Source organism: Bos grunniens, chromosome 15, assembly GCF_055505025.1.
Source record: "Bos grunniens cultivar Pamir isolate PY7600 chromosome 15, Bosgru_T2T1.0, whole genome shotgun sequence".
Taxonomy (NCBI): domain Eukaryota; kingdom Metazoa; phylum Chordata; class Mammalia; order Artiodactyla; family Bovidae; genus Bos; species Bos grunniens.
In genome coordinates this window covers 42423515-42444437 of record NC_141179.1, presented here as the reverse complement: position 1 = coordinate 42444437, position 20923 = coordinate 42423515, and the positions used below count along the sequence as shown (strand labels likewise).

Genomic DNA, 20923 nt, shown 5'->3' with positions numbered 1-20923 from the left:
CTGATAGACGTAAAAAACAGTTACCAAAGGGGAAAGGAGAGGAGGGATAAATTAGGAGTATGAGATTTAAGAGAGATACACATTACTATATAACCAGGATTTGCTGTATAGCATGGGGAACTATATTTGAGATCTTGTAGTAACTATAGTGGAAAAGAATCTAAAAAATTATATACATATTCATATATTCATATACATGAATCATTTTGTTGTACTCCTGAAACTAACACAGTATTGTAAATGAACTATACTTCAAAAGAAAAAGATGTTTTAATATGTAAGACCAAGATGCTAGTATTTTTATTTTCAGTACCTTTTGTGATTAATGACTTAAGGATCATCATTTTATGTAGCACTGAACAGTTTGTAAAAAGAACTAAAATTAGTCAGCAAGTATGAAATGCATTATAAAAGGCATTGAGAACAGAGATCAAATGTCTTTCCTATTCTCAAATGGAGTGATGTTTGCACAGGTTATGGGAGCAAAGGGAGAACAAAGTCAAGGGAAGGTTTCCTGAAGCAACTTGAAGCAACTCACCCAGTGGAGAGTTAAGGAAGGTGTTCTCTGCATGTGCAACTCTAGGAACTAGAATAACTAAAGGAGGAAAGGTGGCTATCAACCCCACCCCACCCCACCCCCTGTGAAACATGACAAGCCTGAGATTCAGAATCTATAATAGCAAAAGTGAGGTTCAGACTATACTCCAGGTCCTCTGTCTACTCCCTGCTTTTTCCAATATGTCACGTGTAACTTGGGGTGACATAGTTAATCCCCAAATGACAAATCCAACTACTGGGTAATCACTTCCTAAATGATGACTCACTTCAAGCAATAACTCAAGTCTATTGGTAGAAGTTCCCTTGGAGAGCCGTTTATGGAGAGAGTTAACCTAATGAGAGTGATTTCCCTAATATTCCACTGCCCACTGCAGGTTTTGGCTAGGATGGTGTTTTGGAGTGCAGTTACAAAGCACTTTTGCACGTCTAAGTCAGTTCCACTTAAGATGGCTCTTTCTTCCATCAGGAAGCCCTCAGATCAGCAGAACAGGAATATTCTCTGCAGTCACTTTGTTCATGTCAGAAAGCACCGTGTGGTTTCTTCAGGTCCAGCTCCCTCTGGTCTTAGTTAGGAGCCTGGAGATGACGGAAATGACCAAGGAGCAGGGGGTGCCCCTGAGGATGGGGAAGACCCTTCTGACAAAGGAAACCTGACTGACCTGCTGCCTTTGCTCTTCTGCCGCTGCTCTCCGGGACTCAGAGCAGCCGAACTGCCTGGAGCCTGTGTGTCTGGATCAGCCTTCTTCCTAATTTTTTTTTTTTTTTGAGGTGTAATTGACATATAACATGATGTTATTTTTAGGTGATTTGATATTTGTATTGCAAAATGATCACCACATTTAATCTAACATCTGTCATCTGATGTTGTTACAAAAATGGAAACAATATGGATATTCCTCAAATAATTAAAAATAGAACTGCCATACAGATCCAGAAATTCCACTTCTGCATATTTATGAGAAGAAAATGAAACAGTAATTCAAAAAGATGTATGTCTTCACTATGATATATAAGGGTTCCTGCGCTTTGCCCGCCTCCCCACCCCATGGTTCAGCGGTAAAGAGTCTGCCTGCAATTCAGGAGCACACTTTTGTCCCTGGGTCACGAAGATCCCCTGGAGAAGGGCATGGCAACCCAATCCAGTAGTCTTGCCTGGAGAATACCACAGACAGAGGAGACTGGCAGGGTTCAGTCCATAGGGTCACAAAGAGTCAGATACAACTGAACTAGCTTAGCACACACACGTTATATATTGTAAATATGAAGCATTATTTACAATAGCCAAGATATTAAAACAATCTAAGTGTCTATCAGCAGATGAATGAATAAAGATGTGATACACACACACACACACACACACAAAATGAAATGCTACTCAGCCACACACAAAAAAAGTCTTGCCATTTGCAACGACTCAGGTGGACCTTGAGGGCATTATGCTAAATGAAATAAGTCAGAAAAATATCCTATGATCATTTATATGTAGAATCTAAAACACAAAGCCAAACAAACCTAAGCTCATAGACACAGAGAACAGATTGGTGGTTGTCAGAGGCAGGTGTGGGGGAATGTGGGTAAAAGGGTAAAGGAAGTCAAAATGTACAAACTTCCAGTTATAAAATAAATAAGTCATGGGATTTAATGTACAGCATGGAGACTATAATTAATAATACTGTAACGCATATTTGAAAGAGGAGATCTTAAAAGTTCTTATCACAAGGAAAAAAAATGTTTTGTAATGATACAGGGTAACAGATGAACTTTATCGTTAATCTTGCCCTTGCTCTTGGCTGTCTCTCAAACCTGGGTGCTTGTCCAAGCCTGCTTCATTTTTAATAGATCCTAGCAGGGGAGGGTCTGCTGACACCTGTCAGTGTCTCAGTGGAAGGTATTTAAGATACAGGTGAGCTGGGGCAAGGCGGAGAGAGAATGCAAAAATGGCGTCAGGCCTTAGCTTCCCTAGAATGGCCCTTGAAGTGTGCCTGCCCCTCAGGCCACAGCTCCTGGGCAAGAAAATAGGCGTCTTTCACCAGAAAGAGGGGGTAAGTTTCAATCTGCTGTCTGTGACGCTGGGGGTGGGAATGAGGGCGGGTGGATGTGTGCCAAAGATAACTACTTATCTGATTGTTACAGCCCCCTGGGCCCCAGGAACTAACCCCACCCCCAGAACCAGGCGATGAAGGAGGCGTCCCCTGGGCTACAGCTGTAAAAACTGAGTCACCAGATGTTGGGGGCCAGCGAACCAGATGTAAAACCCGGGCACCAGACGAGGGTAGCAGCTCCCCTCCAGGAGATGCTGGCTCTGGAGGGCAGCGAGGGAGCAAAGATGGCGTCCAGCTGGAGCGAGGCCGGCGGGGGAGGTTCAGGGCTGGCGTTCACAGGAAAAAAGGATTTTAAAAGAAGGATTTTTTTTTTTTTTTTAAGATAAAAAGAAAAAGAGGGTTCCTGCTGGCTTTAGCAAGGCAGAAGGAGTGCTGAAGGATCCACCAGCCACCATCCCTTGAGAGTACCCCAGCAGGCCAGGGCCCCTCAGTCCAACGCTTTAAAATCAGCAAATGAGCCTTGCTCACGTCAACTCTGGGCAGTTTTCAGAGTCTGCTCTCTGCGGGACCCTGGGGTGAAGCAGTCTGCATGCGAACTCTTTAGGAGACACTTCTCAGTATGCCACGGCCCCAGGGGTCTTTGGGGCATGAGCCGTTGGTTTTCAAAGCTAGATGATTTGGGGGCTTGCCTTAGGAGCAGGTCTTAAAGGTTGGGTTGCACAATGTGGAGTCCAAACCCTCTGCTCAGGGACGAGCTCTGGGTTGGAGTTCCCTTCCCATTGTGGGTTGGGGGTTTATAATGAAATTGTGTCTCAGCCTTTTCCACCCAGTTTAATGTGGTCTTTTTCTCATGTACCCAATAAAAAGGAGTTGTTCTGCTAGTTTTTAGAGTTTTTTTTTTTTTTTTTCCAGAGAAAATCGTTCCATAGGTAGCTGTAGATTCAGCACACCCATGGAAAGAATTCAAGACCCCTCAAGTCCCCTACTTGAACTGGAATCTTCATCTTCTATTTTACTTGGTGAATTGGTGAAATGGCTTGGGCTTCACTGGTGGCTCAGACGGTAAAGGATTCGCCTGCAATGCAGGAGACCAGAGTTCCATCCCTGTGTGGGGAAGATCCCCTGGAGAAGGAAATGACCACCTACTCCAGTATTCCATGGGCAGAGGAGCCTGGCAGGCTACAGTCCATGAGGCTGCAAAAAAGTCAGACATGACTGAGGGACTGTTACACCTTTTTTCTTAGTGAACTTGGTGTCAGCAGAAGGCAGCAGGGAATAGTTCCGAAGAGGAGAGATCCTGCAGTCCAGGAGCCCTGGAACCTCGTTTTGTGCCGCTGACAAGCCACTGGCCTGGGACAAGCTGCTTCCCTGTAGTCACCTTCTGTCTAACAAGCCGTTTCTTCTCCCTGTATGTTTTGAAAGCCTCACCTGCATCTGTCACAATTAGAGAATGCTATTTACACTGACTTTGATGCAACTTCGGAACTGAACCAGACTTGCCTTGTGGTCCAGTGGTTACGAGTCTACCCTTTCAATGCAGGGTGTTACAGTTTCCATCCCTGGTCAGGGAAGTTCTGCTGTGCGACGTGGCCCCCGCCGCCCCCGCCCCCCCCCCCCCCCCCCCCCCCGCCGCCCAAAAGAAACAAAAAACGGTTAGAATCAGACCAAGTTCCACAACCGTTATTTGAGCTATTAAACTTTAAAATAAAATTCGCTTAAATTGAGGTAAGAAAAACCACTGTTAGTCTGACTCTGAAACTAACTCACTTCCTCCACTGGAGTTACTATGTTTATAACATGAAGTTTCCTAACTGGGCAATTATTCCAATATAGCAGAGGTCTATACCTAACTCATAGGATTGTTGTGAGGATTATAAAGTTAGATTCAGTGATGAACCTATGGTGAATTCCCAGGAATGCCCTCGCTATCACTGAATCAATTCTGAATGTCTGACAATATTCATCAAACTCACAGATGCTTGTTCAGTCCAAGGGGGGACTGGGTCAGTTACTCCTTCGAAGGTCATCCTTTTAAAATTGCATGCTTCTTCCTAGTTCCTGTTGAGAAAAATATTTTTAATCTCCAGGAAATATGACTTTCCTGGAGCTTTTAAAGTATCCCTTGTTTTGATCCCACGCATGAATAATTTATTCCCTGGGAGAGTAGGTAGCCAATAGAGTCTGGAAAGACTATTTAAAGGAGATTAGAGTCAGCTCCTAAAATGAGAATTTGGAGCATGGGCAGAGCAACTTTTTCCTAAAGGTAGTTTCTGCTGCTCTGGTCGTTTGGGTATGTTAGAGCAGTGCGGGTCAGTTGTGATGCTCGCCATATAATGTCAGGAGCACAGGAAATTGTATATGCTACAGGCTAATCCAGTTCATCTAGATCTCAGGGTGTCCACTGATTTGGGTGGAGCAAATCAGCTTGTCATCAGAGACTCACTTTGCATCAAGCTCCGGCAATAGGAAGGCTTCCCAGGCCTCCAGCCTGACTGTCATCCCTACTAATGTGACAAAATGCTTGACTTTTCAGCTTCAGTATCCTTACCTACCTAAAATATAAAGTTGTCTGAGGCCCACCCTTTTTTAAAAAATTTAGTTATTTTTTAATTGAAGGATAATTGCTTTACAGAATTTTGTTGTTTTCTTGAGACCCTTTAAAGTTATACATTCCAGGGTCATTGCAGAAAATTTTAAACAGGTTGTCTAGTCTATGTCAACTGCATTAGTAACTTAAGGTTTTTCTGTGTCAAGTAATTGGAAATCAAGTCTGCTATTTCAAACCTAACTTTTCCATCAATACAGATTTTTAGGTTTTGCTTATGAAATATATGTATTTACTCTTTTGCTTTTATTTATTCTGTTTACTACAGCAAAAGGTGTTTTGTAACATTTTTCATTTTAAAAATATTGAGTTTTGAAAAATATCTTTTTAATGCATTTTTTCTTGACATAGTTGATCAATTCTAGATTGCCACTAAGGCAACACTGCTGGGAGCAAATCTGTATTTTTTTTAATGCAGTCCACAGCTAAGCAGTGAAGTGGACACTTATTAGGTAAAAAGACATTATGCTGGATTTTCAAGCCTCTTATCCAAAGGTGACTAAATTTGTGAATTTACCTTCTTGTCAATTCTATCTCCTAAGTATTAGTAGGACAGTAATCCAGTGTGTTCCTTGTTGCCGCACACAGGTTCGGTGGTTGCAGTGTGCAGGCCCTAGATTGCCCAGGCTCCGGTAGTTGCAGCTCCTGGGCGCTAGAGCATGGGCTTTGTAGCTGTGTTGCACAGGCTTAGTTGTTCCAAGGCAAGTGGAATCTTCCCAGACAGGGACTGAACTCGTAACCCCTGCATTGGCAGATGGATTCTTATTCACTGTACCACCAGGGAAGTCCTTTTAGAAACCTTTATCTGGCTCACCAGATTTTGTTCTCATTTTGACAATTGTGAAGGCACAGACACTAGTGAACATACCAAAAGGTGACTCCTCTGAGCATGAGCATAATAAACAAAACTGTGGGTTGGTTTTTAGTCCCAGACTGGGTTCCTCTAAGTGAGGTGAAGTGTCCATGATAGCATCTTCTCCAGAAAGGGCTCAATGCCAAAACCTTTGTTCTCTCTTGGGCAGTTTTGCTCTTTGAAACAATGCTGCTTTGATTTCTCCAGTGGGAACTAGTGCTCCAATTTCCGTGGCTGGAAAGAAGTGGAGACTTCATTTCCTGCTGCAGCCCACTGCTGTGTGCAGACACGCTCCTTGCTTATCTTTCCAGCCCGCAGTGGCAGTGAAGCGATGGGAACGAGGCAAGGAGGTGGGAGAAGGCAGCACCATCATATCCCTTGGCCATGAGCACTTTAGGGAAGGACCAACGCTGGGGCTGGCTTAGTGGATGTTCAAACCTTGCTGCAGCACCTGCAACCTTCTTTTCGGTCTAGTCTGAGTTTCCCGTCATTGGAGTCGCAAGCATCTTTCTTTTTTATGGTTCACAGAAATTGCAGAAGTCAGTATTCCACTCTTCTGATTCCAAGGAGACTGATTCAGGGACACTTCCTGCTGGAGTTGCACACTGCAAATGGCTGATCTTGTCCAAAACCCCTACTCAAATCAACTTTGAAGCTCTCACTTGTCGTATGAGCTGACAGTGCACTCCAAGGGACAGTCGTGCTGTGACCAGTGAGCCCTGTTTCCTGTGGTGGGGACTGCAAGTGCCTTATAGTTATTTGGCCCCAGGGAATGGATTCCAAGAATGGGGAGATGGTTTGGCTTTTGGAAAGATCTGGGACCTTTGATCCATAGTAAAAGGAAGGGAGTCACATGGGGACAATTGTTGGCAAGTCGATAGTTTCAGTGGTACGAAGAGTTGGAAGGACTAGAATTGCTTCTCAATGAACTAGAAGCTGAGTCCCAGGCCACCACAGGTTGGTGGTCAGCAAGGGGTGGGGGGGTGCTCTATTAGGTTATGTATCGAGGCTTGTCAAACTTCAATGGGGATTCTGATCCAGTAGGTCTGGAGTGAGACTGGGTAAGTCTCTAGGTGATACTAGAACAAAGACTCTACTTGGAGTAGCGAGGTTGTGTATCATTACAAATATGTCTTCACCAGGGGAACACCCACGGTGGTTTTTTTTTTTTTCCCACTGGGGCTGAAAAACCTGGCAAGGCAGTTTCACCAGCTAGGGCTGGGGTATGGAGAAGGGGAGGAAAGAGTCAGATATAGCTTAGGGAAGGAGGAGAAGATTTGAGATTATTTTATTACTATTTTGAAGAACAGTGAAGTCAACATGCCAGGGAGCTAGTGATGTCTGATGTACAAACTTCAAAGGATCTTGGGGTTTGGAAGAAAGAAGGGCAGAAGTGGTTGGAAAGAGCTCGTGGGAAGCGAGGTGGATACTGGCCCCCCTGAGGCCATTGGCTTGAGAGGAGGGGACAGTAGGGGAAGTGATGGCGTCGGGGACAGCTGAGTTTCCCTCAGAACAAGTAGCAGGAAAGTTCAGAGAGAGACTGCAGATAACAGGGGCGGGGACCTAGAGGGTATGAAGTGAGGGCTTGTGAGCATTGAATTGGGGTAGATGAGCAGATGTATGAAGTTCAGAGGTGGGGGGTCCAGGGTGGATGTCAGGGGGCTTCAGGTTTCTGCTGAACTGAGGAGGGGGTGAGGCCCAATGGGAAGATGGGCAACCAGTTCAGGCTGCATGGAGGGCCTTGGACGATACTGTCTCCTGCAGCTCTGGTAATACACGCATCATTGCCGGGGGAAACATAAGGCTTACAGGAGCAGCATTACTCCTGGCACCTGAGTTACAAGTGCCTGTCAGCATCACATGGGGATATTCCACCTTCCCCTTTGTCCAGTAGGTGGGGTATTTCCCAACTCTGTTTAGAGTACGGAGTTTTAAAATGATCCTTAAAATGGCTTGTTTACCTTTTTTCCTAACTCTTTGGATTGTGTGATCATGTCCCCAGGAATAGTGGTTAAATCTGTGTTAAATTTCTTTGTGCTTTTTGACACAACTTGATGACATCTGCAAAGACCTGATTTCCAAATGAGGTCACACTGGCAGGTACCGAGAGTGAGGACATCAACATATCTTTTGAGGGGTCACAACTGAACCCCATAACCAGGGGATTTAGAGGCTGACTGCTCCTCGCCTCTGTCCTGTGGCCCAGCCCTCAGAAGTGCTGCACCAGCTCTGCGCACCCCCAGGGAGGAAGGGCTCACTGCTGCCAGGATGGATCTTCTACTTTCTTACCCCTTCTCTGTCCCCTCGACATGTAGTCGTGCATGTGGTGGTGAGGGTTGGCTCTTTGAGATGTGATGCAGGGTCCAAATCACAGCTCCGTGACTTCAAACTTTCAAAAGAGCATGAGGAAGGTGCTCCTAACCACGGGCTGAGTAAAGGAAAGTCCTTGAGTAAGGTGTTTAACTTCTCAGAGCCTCCGTTTCCTCATCAGTGAAATAGAAATGGCACAGTACCTGCCCCAAGGATGTTGGGAAGATGAAATGGTACCTAGTCCAGCCTGGCATAGGCTAAATGCCCAAGAAATGTTAGCTAGAAAGTGTGTTAGTCGTTTAGTCGCGTCTGACTCTTTGCAACACCGTGGACTATAGCCTGCCAGGCTCCTCTGTCCATGGGATTCTCCAGGCAAGAACACTGGAGTGGCTTACCATTTCCTTCTCCAGGGGATCTTCCCCACCCAGAGATTGAACCCATGTCTCTTATGTCTCCTGAATTGTCAGGCAGGTTCTTTACCACTAGCATCACCTGGGAAGCCCCATTAGTTAGAATCATCATAATAATATGCCATAGCATAGCACTGGATAGTATTAATGTTATTAACATCATTGATAAATAATAATAGGAATCCTCCGAAGACAGTCCACTCCACTTAGAAAAAAACCTAAAGCCATAATTATGTCCTACGAGTTCTACAGGTCACCCCTGCCCCTCTGCAGCCTCAGGCCCCTGGTCTGTTCCGTCACACTGATCCCTTCATTGACCCACAGGCACTCCACCAGTGTTCCCATCTCAGGGCCATTGGCGGCTTTCCTCCCCACTTCCTGCAGATATCTGCATAGTTCACTGCCTCGCTTTATTTAGATCTTTGCTCAAAGGTCACTTCCTCCCTGTTTCAAGTAGCATGTGTGTACCTCCTTATGTCTTTATTTCTTCACGTAAAGCACTCTTCACTACTGACAGTATATAGGTATTTGCTCTCTCTCTTTCCTATCACCTAGAGTGTTTGCTTCCTAAGAAGACTTTCCCTCATTTGCTGGTATATCTAGCACTGGAATAGTGCCTGGCACATAACTGAGACTCAGTAAATATTTATGAGATGAGTGGACTTGGAGAGCAATCCCATACCTGAACAACACCGTTTTTCATTGCCTGTCTCCTCACGACCACCCTAGGAGGTGGACACACCAAGGATTATTTCACATTTAAGGAAAATGAAGCCCAGAGAGGTAAAGCTATTGACCTAAGCTCACAGAACTAATTAATGGGGAAGCTGGGATGCAGGCTCTGGTCTATTACTCTGCATGTCCCATGGAGACCTGAACAGCCCTCAAGGATTCAGTGCTTATCAGTCACATTGTTACACCGTCTAGCGTTGAGGCCAAAATTCTCACTGTCTCTTCTCCCACTGAAGAGCATGTCCAACAGGTCTTGGCCTTTCCTTGGGGACAAGGATACAATATCTTTCTGCCAAGAAGGAGTGTCTTCTCCTGGGAGCTCAGCAGAGGGTGCGATAGAGACAGCATCCTGATAGGTGGCCTTGCTCTACCCCATCCTTCTGGACTAACTCCAGGTGATGTAGGCTGGGAGGACAGCCTGCAAGTCTGGGCAGCCTATGTGACTTCAGCATCCTGTTTCTGCTCCTCTCTGCTGCTTGCTGAGAAGTCCCCTTGGCAAGAGCTCTGGTTTTCCTTGGAGGATGCTTCTTGGAAGTCTCAAAATCAATTGGGATAAATGTGAAGAGCTTTGTGATTCCTTGTCCTCCTGGCCCTGCTGAACAGCTGCTGTTCTCCAGCAGAAGATGAAAGACATCCCCTCATTTGGAAGTGGACTCTGTCCTGGTGTCAAGTGGAAGGGAGAGTGAAGCTCTGTGGAGCCAGGAGACAGTGGAGTTGGATTCTCCACTTGTGCCTTTGAAAGCCCTCCCTCAGATGTTTGCTGGGAAAGCCATTCTTCCTTGAAGTCTCAGCTTCTCTGGATGTTTCCTCCTTGCCCCTCAGGAGGTTCCATCCTCCCATCTCAGTGTGTCCAGCGCCTGCCCCATGGCCACAGGGTCTGCTCCCGTCAGCTCCCCTGCTGGACTGTGGGCTCCCTTGGGGGGAGAGATGGCATCTTACTCATGCTATGTTCCAGCCCCAGGTGCCCGGCTGGCACAAATGAGGCGCTTATTTTTGCATGTACAAATGAATAAGTTAATGGGATGTTGGGAACTGGGTGCTTTGTGATTGGATTGGAAGCACTGGGAAATGGTAGGGCCGTACTATGTGTGCTAAGTCGCTTCAGTCACGTCCGACTCTTTGCAACCCCATGGACTGTAGCCCACCGGGCTCCTCTGTCCTTGGGATTCTCCAGGCAAACACTGGAGTGGTAGCCATGCCCTCCTCCAGGGGATCTTCCCAACCCAGGGATTGAACCCGCATCTCTTATGTCTCCTGCATTGGCGGGTGGGTTCTTTACCACTAGCACCACCTGGGAAGCCCAGGAGGGCCAGGGCAGTCACCAATGAGAAAATGTCAAGTCCCTTCAACAAGGAGTTTTGATAAACACCGTTTTTAGTTTCTGCCTACTGGGTACAAATAGGTATGAAAATTATTATAATGTAGTGTATAAACTCTAGTCTCTCACTTAGAGTTACCAAGTTTGGCCCAGAACAAAGCTCACAGTTCAAGACCATTCCTTACAGAGGACTCCTATGGACCCTGAACCCAATTTTGTATTCTGTAAGAGCCACAACTTCTCCTCCACCCTTAACTGCATAAAATCTGGGTTCCACAAAACCTAGATTCATGCTGCACACCATATCTATTTATTGATCCCTAATGTTACCTAGATAGCATATTCAAAAGCAGAGACATTACTTTGCCAACAAAGGTCCGTCTAGTCAAGGCTATGGTTTTTCCTGTGGTCATGTATGGATGTGAGAGTTGGACTGTAAAGAAGGCTGAGCACCGAAGAATTGATGCTTTTGAACTGTGGTGTTGGAGAAGACTCTTGAGAGTCCCTTAGACTGCAAGGAGATCCAACCAGTCCATTCTGAAGGAGATCAGCCCTGGGATTTCTTTGGAAGGAATGACGCTAAAGCTGAAACTCCAATACTTTGGCCACCTCATGTGAAGAGTTGACTCATTGGAAAAGACTCTGGTGCTGGGAGGGATTGGGGGCAAGAGGAGAAGGGGACGACAGAGGATGAGATGGCTGGATGGCATCACTGACTTGATGGACATGAGTCTGAGTGAACTCGGGGAATTGATGGACAGGGAGGCCTGGCGTGCTGCGATTCATGGGGTCGCAGAGTCGGACATGACTGAGCGACTGAACTGAACTGAACTGAATGTTGCCCGGCACTGTGCTAGGCACTGGGAATAGAGCAACGAATGAGACATTCCCCACCTCCTCTTGGAGTAGAGAGTGGAAAGAAAGGCAGCAAGCGGTGGTCACAATACAGTGTAGTAAGTTCTAGGTGGAGAAGTGGGATAGAGAGGACTCCCAATGGACAATGACCTTTTTTTCCCCAGCTGTCCATCCACATCTCTCCCAGAGTTCCCTTCCCCCTCACACACACAGCATTGCTGGGAATTGGGGTCTGCCTGACGCAAAAGCCAGATCCTTGGTCTACTAAAGGAAACCAAGGTGGCAAGGGGTGAACATATGACCTAAGTCAACTGCAGGCTTCTGCCCAGGCCTCTGACCCAGACATGGTGTCACTAGGCAGTTCATTCAGATACAGGCAGGGGATGCTCTGAAGTCTGTAGGGTTGGTTTTACAGCACTGCCCTAGACAGGCTATTTCTCTGATACAGGACTGCCTACCTTCCCTTAGTCTATTCATTTTTAAAGTTTTATTTTTGGGTAGCCTGGGTCTTCCATGCCGCATGTGGGCTTTCTGTAGTTGCAGCATGTGGGGGCTGCTCTCTAGCTGCAGCGCAAGGACTTCTTATTGTGGTGACTTCTTTTGTTGTGGAGCACAGGCTCTAGGCCCAGGGGCTTCAGTAGTTGGCGACTTGCAGGCTCTTGAGGGCAGACTTGGTAGTTGTGGCCCATGGGCTTAGTTGTCCCGCAGCATGTGGGATTTTCCAGAATCGGGGATTGAACCTGTGTCCCCTGCACTGACAGGTGGATTCTTATCCACTCTACTACCAGGGAAGTCCCCCATTCATTTTTTTTTTTTTTAATTTTATTTTATTTTTAAACTTTACATAATTGTATTAGTTTTGCCAAATATCGAAATGAATCCGCCACAGGTATACATGTGTTCCCCATCCTAAACTCTCCTCCCTCCTCCCTCCCCATACCATCCCTCTGGGTCGTCCCAGTGCACTAGCCCCAAGCATCCAGTATCGTGCATCGAACCTGGACTGGCAACTCGTTTCTTACATGATATTTTACATGTTTCAATGTCATTCTCCCAAATCTTCCCACCCTCTCCCTCTCCCACAGAGTCCATAAGACTGTTCTATACATCAGTGTCTCTTTTGCTGTCTCGTACACCGGGTTATTGTTACCATCTTTCTAAATTCCATATATATGCGTTAGTATCCTGTATTTATGTTTTTCCTTCTGGCTTACTTCACTGTGTATAATAGGCTCCAGTTTCATCCACCTCATTAGAACTGATTCAAATGTATTCTTTTTAATGGCTGAGTAATGCTCCATTGTGTATATGTACCACAGCTTTCTTATCCATTCATCTGCTGATGGACATCTAGGTTGCTTCCATGTCCTGGCTATTATAAACAGTGCTGCGATGAACATTGGGGTACATGTGTCTCTTTCCCTTCTCGTTTCCTCAGTGTGTATGCCCAGCAGTGGGATTGCTGGATCATAAGGCAGTGTGCTTCCTGTGGATCCCTTGAGTTATAGTCAATTCTTTTTCTTCTTAGTTTGTCCATAGTAAGTTTCTCTTTGCAACCAAGAACCCTGACAGGCACAAGCTCCTAAAAGCCTAGGCAGAAAATATCAGGTTCCCCAAATGTGGGGGTTTTGTGCTAATACCTAAAGGATGAATAAGATAGATGAAGGGGCACAAAGAGGTGGGTATAGCAGTGACAGCAACGTTCCAGGCAGAGGAAACAGCCTGTGCAAAGGCTGAGAAAGAAAATGAAGAGAATGCAAAAGCGGGCAAAAGGAGGACTTGGAGCCTTGATTATTAGAAAATATGAGTTTTATTCTGAGGAAAACTAGGAGCTACTGAAGGGCAGAGGAAGGATCAGACTTTTACAGAAAGGCTGCTCTGAGGATAATGTGGAGAATGGACTAGAGAGAGAGCAAGATGAAGGGCAGGGAGACCATGTAGAAGCCTATTGCAGCACTTCACCCATGAGATGTTGGTGCTTGGACTAGGGTGGTGCAGTGAAGAAATGGGAAGTGAATGACTGCAGGAGCTGTAATGAAAGATGGGCACCTGGGGGGTGATTGGTTGAAACTAAGAGGGGGCTAAAAATGACTCAGGTTTTTGGCTTGGATGGGGTATCATTGAGAGCCAGGAGAGGAGGAAGTGTTGCTTTGAGGGAAAGTTTAGTGATGGACATGTTGAGTCTGAAGTGCTTGTGGTACACTCAGATAAAATATCCAGAAGCTGGTTTGATGTTCTGGAAAGACGTTTGGACTCAAGATACAGGTGTCAGCAGATAGGTGGTAACTGGAGCTACTGGGGTGAGTTGGCAGTGTTCAGAGGGGAAAGCAGAACAGTAACACTCATGAACCAGGCTACAGAAGAGCGCCTTTAAAGGAGACCAAGGAAAAGCCTGAGAGGAAAACGATAGGAAAGCGAGCAATCATTGAATGCTTTTGATGTCAAACAGGAAGACTTGGAAATGCCCACTGGACTGATCAGGTGATTGTAAGCTCAGGCGGGAAGCAGTTCTCATGTTGTAGAAAAGCTGCTGAGGTCATTCACGTGTACACTGAAGGACTGCTGTGTGAGGGCCTCTGCTAGCGACTTCCACGTAACCACCTTACTTAGATCTTACGGCAATACTTAAGCATTAGTCTCATTTTCAACAGAAGTCAAAACTCAAGTATTTTGCCTAGCCACATTGCTAGTGATAGGAACCAACCCTCAATCTAGAACACCATCCAGCCTGTGTTCTTTCTATTCCTCTATGTCCAAATCCTGCCAATGTAGGATAATTGGTGATTTTGTTCAACAAATACTGAGATGCCTATGTGTGCTAAGGGTCAGTCGCTCAGGCATGCCCGACTTTTTGTGACCCCACGGACTGCAGCCCCACCAGGCTCCTCTGTCTGTGTGATTTTCCAGGCAAGAATGCTGGAGTGAGTTGCCATTTCCTTCTCCAGATCTTCCTGACCCAGGGATCCAACCCAGGTCTCCTGCACTGCAGGCAGATTCTTTACCAACTGAGCTACAAAGGAAACCCTATGTGTGCTAGGCAGTAACAAGTTTTGGGGATATGGCAGTGAGCCGAACAGTCAAAAATGTCATGCTCCTCACATTCTGGAGATAGTCAATTGCAAATAAGCAGCATATCACAAAACATCAGCAGACATGGGAGATACCTACAGCAGGGAAGAGAGGAAGGGTATGCCCAAGATTATACTTAAGATAGACAGTGTGGACCCTATAAAGTGATATTTGAGCCAAGACCTGGCAGGGGAAGACAGCCATCACCCAGTTATCCACAGGGTAGCAGGAACAGAAAGCCTCCGGTGCTTGGCACATCCCGGGACCCTCAAGGAGGCCAAGGGCGTGGGAACAGAATGAGCAAGAGTCAGTGGCAGAAACCTAGATCAGAGAAATACAGTGTGGGTAGAGGGAGGAGTGGGGGACACTAAATCAGACCTAGGGCCGTGTAGAACAATTTTAAATACTGATTTAAAAATCTAGGTGGGAAGTCACTTTGGTAGATTTTGTGCTAAGTGGTATTTTTCTTGAAGATGCCTCATCCTCTGGCTACTGCTGAAGAGACTAAAAGGAGAGTGAAAACAAAGGCTGGCATGGTACCGAGGTGAGAAATGAGAGCCACAGTGGAAGAGGGGAGTTATTCAATTTCTAATGTTTTGAAGGGAAAATCAACAAGATTTGATAGTTGGACATTGGGTTTGACATCAGGCACTTGCCACTGGAGATCAGAGCAAGAAGGAAAAGAGATGTTCTGAAGTCTCAAGAAATTGTTAAATGCTGCTTATGGGCTACTAGTTAATAGCTCTGAAGTTACTGGTGATCTCAACAAAGTTCTGGTGTAGGACTGAAGTGCAGCCTGTTAGAGAATGTGAAGGAGTCGACAAAACGAAAACCACCTATCTTGCTGATACATAAAGGAACACCAAAGTTGGGTATGATGTGGAATCTTGGACATGTAACTGTTACATGTAACTATTTGTACACTGATACCAAAGCACTGTCCTTGATACAAGAAACATGTAAATACCGTCATTCCATAGTGTGGCAGGTTGTAAAATGCTGTCCCCCCCCCCCCCCCCCCCCCCCCGCACAAGATGGGAATATTACTCTTTAAGAGGTTATTTGTTCTTGAAGCATCAGGGTAGGGAGGTATCAAAGTACCCTCTGACAAACTAACGCACACCAGATTTAACTCTGGACCTTCTTTTGGCCCAATTCTCTAGCTGAATTGGGAGAATTCTGGTTGTAAATGAAGCCAACTGAATACTTTGCTAAGTTTCCCCCTTGGGGAGGGTTGAATAGAGGTGCCAGGAATGCCATTTTTTATAGCCTAGTAAAGTCAGAGTCTTGATACGCCTAGTTTTAATCTCGTATTTAAAAATTATCTACCAGAAACTATAAATGTTGTAACTTCAATGAAGTCTGCTAGAATACAGGAAAAAGCTAGCTTCAGTTCGAGTAAGCAGACAGTTTTAATGGTTACTGTGGGGTTTCAAGGAACTTCCTGGGAGGGACAATCAGTGAGAATGCATTCACCATGCATTTCAGTATGACGATGAAAAGATGTCAGCCAAGTTCAAGTTTTGTTGCTATGCATTAGTAATGTCCCTCCCAATTCAGGAGACTTCCCAGCACTGTTCTTGATTACAGGAACTATATATTAGTTACTTACAGTAACCTGAAATAAGGAGCAACGACCACCTTGAATTTCCTAATCAAAATTATGTATAAAGTTCCTAAGTCCTAGCTCAAAACAAAAGCTGTCACTTCATATATTTGTATGTACTACTTCAAAGTTTAGTCAAAGCTATGGTTTTTCCAGTAGTCACATATGGATGTGAGAGTTGAACTATAAAGAAAGCTGAGTGCTAAAGCATTGATGCTTTTGAACTGTGGTGTTGGAGAAAAAGGTCAGTCCTGAATATTCTTTGGAAGGACTGATGCTGAAGCTGAAACTCCCAATACTTTGGCCACCTGATGCAAATAAGTGACTCCTTGGAAAAGACCACGATGCTAGGAAAGATTGAAGGCAGGAGAAGGGGATGACAGAGGATGAGATGGCTGGATGGCATTACTGACTTGATGGACATGAGTTTGAGCAAGCTCTGGAAGTTGGTAATGGACAGGGAAGCCTGGTGTGCTACAGTCCACAGGGTTGCAGAGTTGGACATGACTGAGCAACTGAACATACTTTAAATGTCACACAACTTTATCAAGTATCACAATGTTTATTGATAGATACAAGTATATAAAATCAGGGCATGAACATGACTTGATAAATTAAGTAGACTTAATTTCAATACTATAATAAGAGGGACCAATTCAAATTCTCACCATTTGTTTCACACCCACAAAGACCACTTCAAGGGCATTTACGATCTCTCAAAACTGATCAGTTTTGTGCAAGTAAACCATGTTTCTTTTAAAAAGACTTGTGCACTTGCCCAGGCTCAAGGATATTAAAATCTAGCACATAAAGCCCATTACTAGAGGTAGAAATACAGGCAATATACTATTACGGCAACAACCATCAATTACAGTTAAGAATTTTTCTGTAACAACCAAATGGATAATCAAATATTGCAACAACTCAAGTATTACTGAGCAAAGTGCATTTCTACAGTATTCAGTGTTGCTATTCAGTTTTCTAACTTAAAACAGCCTATGATAACTGGCAGCAAAGAAGGTCCTTGCAATAGACTGCCTCTGCTTGAGAACTTATGATGTAATTATTGCATGCTGCTAATATACTATCTAAACATTAAAGATACTCCTAAAATATTTGATGGTAGACTATGATTAAGACATTACACTACAAAAAAACCTTATGCAGAAGGAAATCCTAACTGACGTGCTTCTGCTTTTAAATATTGTGAAAACATTACAGCGGAATGAATTTTCGCAGTGGTTAGGTCAAATGCAGTTACATCATAGCAACAGTATGTTTTGCACAATTTAAGGCTTTGGCTGGTTCTTTTAGTCGGCTTCTTCCTCTGATTCTTCTTCTTCAGCAGTTTCTAGCCAGGTTAGCCACTGATTCACCTGTAATTTGTAATTTAACAAAATAAGTAGTACTTAGAAGATATACAGAACAGCAGTATTCCCAATCAACCAACCAACTGCCCCAAGAACAAAAGTTTTTAGACAGTACCACACATCTTATAATTGCAAGCAGTGTTCAGAACCTAGCATACAAGCTGTTTGGGGCTTCCCTGATGGCTCAGGGGTAAAGAATTGCCCGTCAATGTAGAAGCAGATTTGATCCCTGGGTACAGAAGATCTCCTGGGGGAGAAAATGGCAACCCACTTCAGTAATCCCACCTGGAGAATTCCATGGCCGGAGGAATCTGGTGGGCTACAGTCCATGGGGTCACAAAGAGACACAACTGAGTGATAAACAATTGACACAAGCTGTTTATGGGCAGTTAACGCGGGTGTCAATTCTTTGACACCACTCCCATCACACTTCAGAACTGTTTTAATATGGGACAGTGGCTCATCCCAAACTTAAATGTTAGCAATGCTGGGGAGAGAGGAGGGGGACAAAGAAGATCCCAAAAGAGTAATTTCTAGTCCCACCCAGAACTTTAGGACCAGATTCCCCAAGGACAAGACTAAGGACAAACACTGTGACGGTGATCCTCCTGAAGACTACTACAGACTAGCATTTCTCAAAGCCTGGCCCCTGGGAAAAGTAGTACGAGAATCTCCTGAGTTGTATACCACACGCAGACCTAAGTCAGAATGTCTACAATCAGACCTGAAACTTCCTTTGAAAATTACCTTCCAGGTGACTGATGTACTGATGTATGCTGTGGAATCCCCTGACATTATAAAAATTTTCCTCAGGGCTAGAATTCATTTTAAGTTAGAAAATCATGGTATGCAATATTACCAGGGCTATTTTGCTTATATCTCACTTAAAAAACTTCATTAAAGTAATACCAGTTAAAATGGAAAAAGCACAACAAATTTCTCCAAGATTTACCTGGAACAAAGCCTTGCCTTTCCCTGGAAACTCTTGGGTAATATCTTCTTTCCAAGCCAAGAAAGCTTCTTCTTCAATAATTTCCATGTCATAGAAGTGAACAAAAAAGCGGAGTAACATGCCTAGAAGACAAAATGTAACCCCATTATTTAGTGCAACAACTGCCCATCCATTTGTCGTAATTATGACGCTAGTCCTCTCACCTTTTGGGAAGTTGCTGTTGTAGCAGTGCACCTGAAGAGCATAGAGGGCACTAACTTGTAGATCAACATGATCATGAAGGAATTTCTGCATTACTGGCTTGAAGGAAAGAAGCAGTTGTTTTTCCTGCTCTAACTGTTCTTTGGAAGGAGCAGAGGAAGAATCTGTTTCATCACTGGGTGGGTTTACTTCACTAGAAATGTACTGTAAGAAGCTGTACAGAAAAAGATCTTGTTACAAACTCCAAATGAAAAATTTCTAATTCAAGAAACAGATAATTCTCAATCCCTTGCCTTGTAGACTTTCTTTCTAGTAAACTAAACACAGGCTGTTTTCGATGCAGAAAAGCACAACTTTGTTATCTTACCTAGTCATTAAGATGTTCACAAATCCTTTATCTACATGAAGTTTGGGAGAGATGTTATCTTTAATCCATTTATATATGGTCTGAGGGGATGGATCCAACTTTATTTGCTTTAACAGTTCCTTCTCCAGTTTGAGAAGTGGGAATAAGAAACTCAGTCCCTTTCCTTCCAAGATCTCCAGCATGCGGTCCTTATTTTGATCAATTTCTGAAGAGACAAAGCCATTCCCATCATCAGGTAGTTCATTTTACTCAGTTGGCCTCTTAAAACTGCTTTACAAACAATTTTCCAAACACACAAGATTTATGTAAAATAATGAAAGAACTGAGCAAAGGAAACTTTGTATTTGGACCAAATGAAAATAGTCACATCATAATAACTTTTTTATAAAGGTGAAGTCTATCTGTGGTAATGCTTATTGTTATCCAGACAAGATAATCACACTGACCTATATAATAAATTCACCCAAAGTACTAAGGACTTTTAGATCTAGTATTAAAAACAAAAATCCCCAGCATTCTCTTACCTGGGAGCATTTTCTGCATATTGACCTTGCTCTGTTGAAAAAGCTCTGTTAACCATTCTCGATCTTGTAATTTAGCTAATTGCTGAAGACAAAGTAAGAAGAGAGGAAAATGGGTGCCACTTTCCAGTGGTTGAGCTAGTTCCGAAATGCTCACCAGCTCTGAAATGATAGCACGAGCTGCAAACTGTGCTAAATATGATTTCACCAAGGGGATGTCAACCTCCAGTTTGGGGCACTGGTCCAATACATTCAGGAAAGCCTGAAAGGAATATAGTACATAGTCAGTTCATAGTCAATTCAAATTTAAGAGTTCTTATAGAATCAGAAAGTGTTCTACCTGCATGAAGTTGTCACTTGTGGCTATCCCTTCCTGTTTGAGTAAACTGATCAAAGAACTTGCTTTTTCTTTATCTTCATCACTTCTATCCAGTGACAGGATGATTACTTTGCTTAACATCTCAGGAAGGAAATGTTTAGGAGCTCTCATCTCTCTCACACCATTGACAGCTTCATTTGCATTCCCACTATTCAGGTATTCAGTTACAACAGTTTCCTGAAAAGAACGAAATCCAAGTATCTTTAGTTTTCCTGCCTCAAGTACACCCCCATGAGCTAAACGATGAGATTGTCTGAAACTCACAGTTAGTTTAAGCAGTTCTTCCTTTGACGGTGGTGGCTTTTTACTGGTTTTGGCAGGCTTTTCCTGGATAAGTGGTGGATTAGTTTTGAGACCAAGCTGAGGTGTCTAAAAGAACAGCAAAATGATTAAGTATAAATGTTTAATAACTTTTTAATCGTTAAAAAAAAGTGCTTATGAAGTTGAAAGCAAACATTAAAAAGCAGTCTTCAGACATCTTCAAAAGCTACCAGAACGATTGAAAATGTCCTACTACATACATCCCATACCTGTCCCAGAGGTGGCGTTTGAGTGCGTGGTGGTTGTGCACTAGGAGGAATCATAGTTATTTGGGGCTGAAGCTTTGGCACTTGATTTTTATTCATTAGGAAAGACTGAGCAGGCCTCAAGCTAATCTAGAATCAAAAACAAAGCAAAATGGATATCCAAGTTAACAAGCAGCAAACTAACATTAATTGCAATGCTCTAAAGTTAATTCAGCATATACACACATGATGGAACCTGTGGCAGAAAT

The 20923-nt window shown here is 44.1% G+C and overlaps 1 protein-coding gene and 1 long non-coding RNA gene across 6 annotated transcripts in view; one reads left to right on the top strand and one right to left on the bottom strand.

Annotated features, from left to right (window-relative positions):
* The first annotated feature begins 1314 nt into the window (after positions 1-1314).
* On the top strand, positions 1315-4324 carry LOC147357737 (uncharacterized). 2 transcript variants are annotated; one of them, XR_015142065.1, is made up of 2 exons: positions 1315-2600; positions 3513-4324. It is a non-coding gene; the product is annotated as an uncharacterized LOC147357737 (long non-coding RNA). The 2 variants fall into 2 exon arrangements; XR_015142064.1 differs by lacking the exon at positions 3513-4324 and adding an exon at positions 2692-3481.
* Positions 4325-16900: 12576 nt separating this feature from the next.
* Positions 16901-20923, bottom strand: part of EIF4G2 (eukaryotic translation initiation factor 4 gamma 2) — a 65035-nt gene continuing 61012 nt past the window's right edge. For all 4 annotated transcript variants that reach the window (XM_086340036.1, XM_086340038.1, XM_086340035.1 and 1 more), the window contains 8 exons: positions 20679-20804; positions 20413-20517; positions 20110-20325; positions 19773-20031; positions 19249-19453; positions 18884-19095; positions 18681-18802; positions 16901-17734 (listed from right to left, as the gene is read on the bottom strand). In XM_086340036.1, coding sequence (XP_086196162.1) covers positions 17669-17734; positions 18681-18802; positions 18884-19095; positions 19249-19453; positions 19773-20031; positions 20110-20325; positions 20413-20517; positions 20679-20804 — 1311 coding nt within the window. In that variant the 3' untranslated portion in view covers positions 16901-17668. The remainder of the gene's footprint in view (positions 17735-18680; positions 18803-18883; positions 19096-19248; positions 19454-19772; positions 20032-20109; positions 20326-20412; positions 20518-20678; positions 20805-20923) is intronic.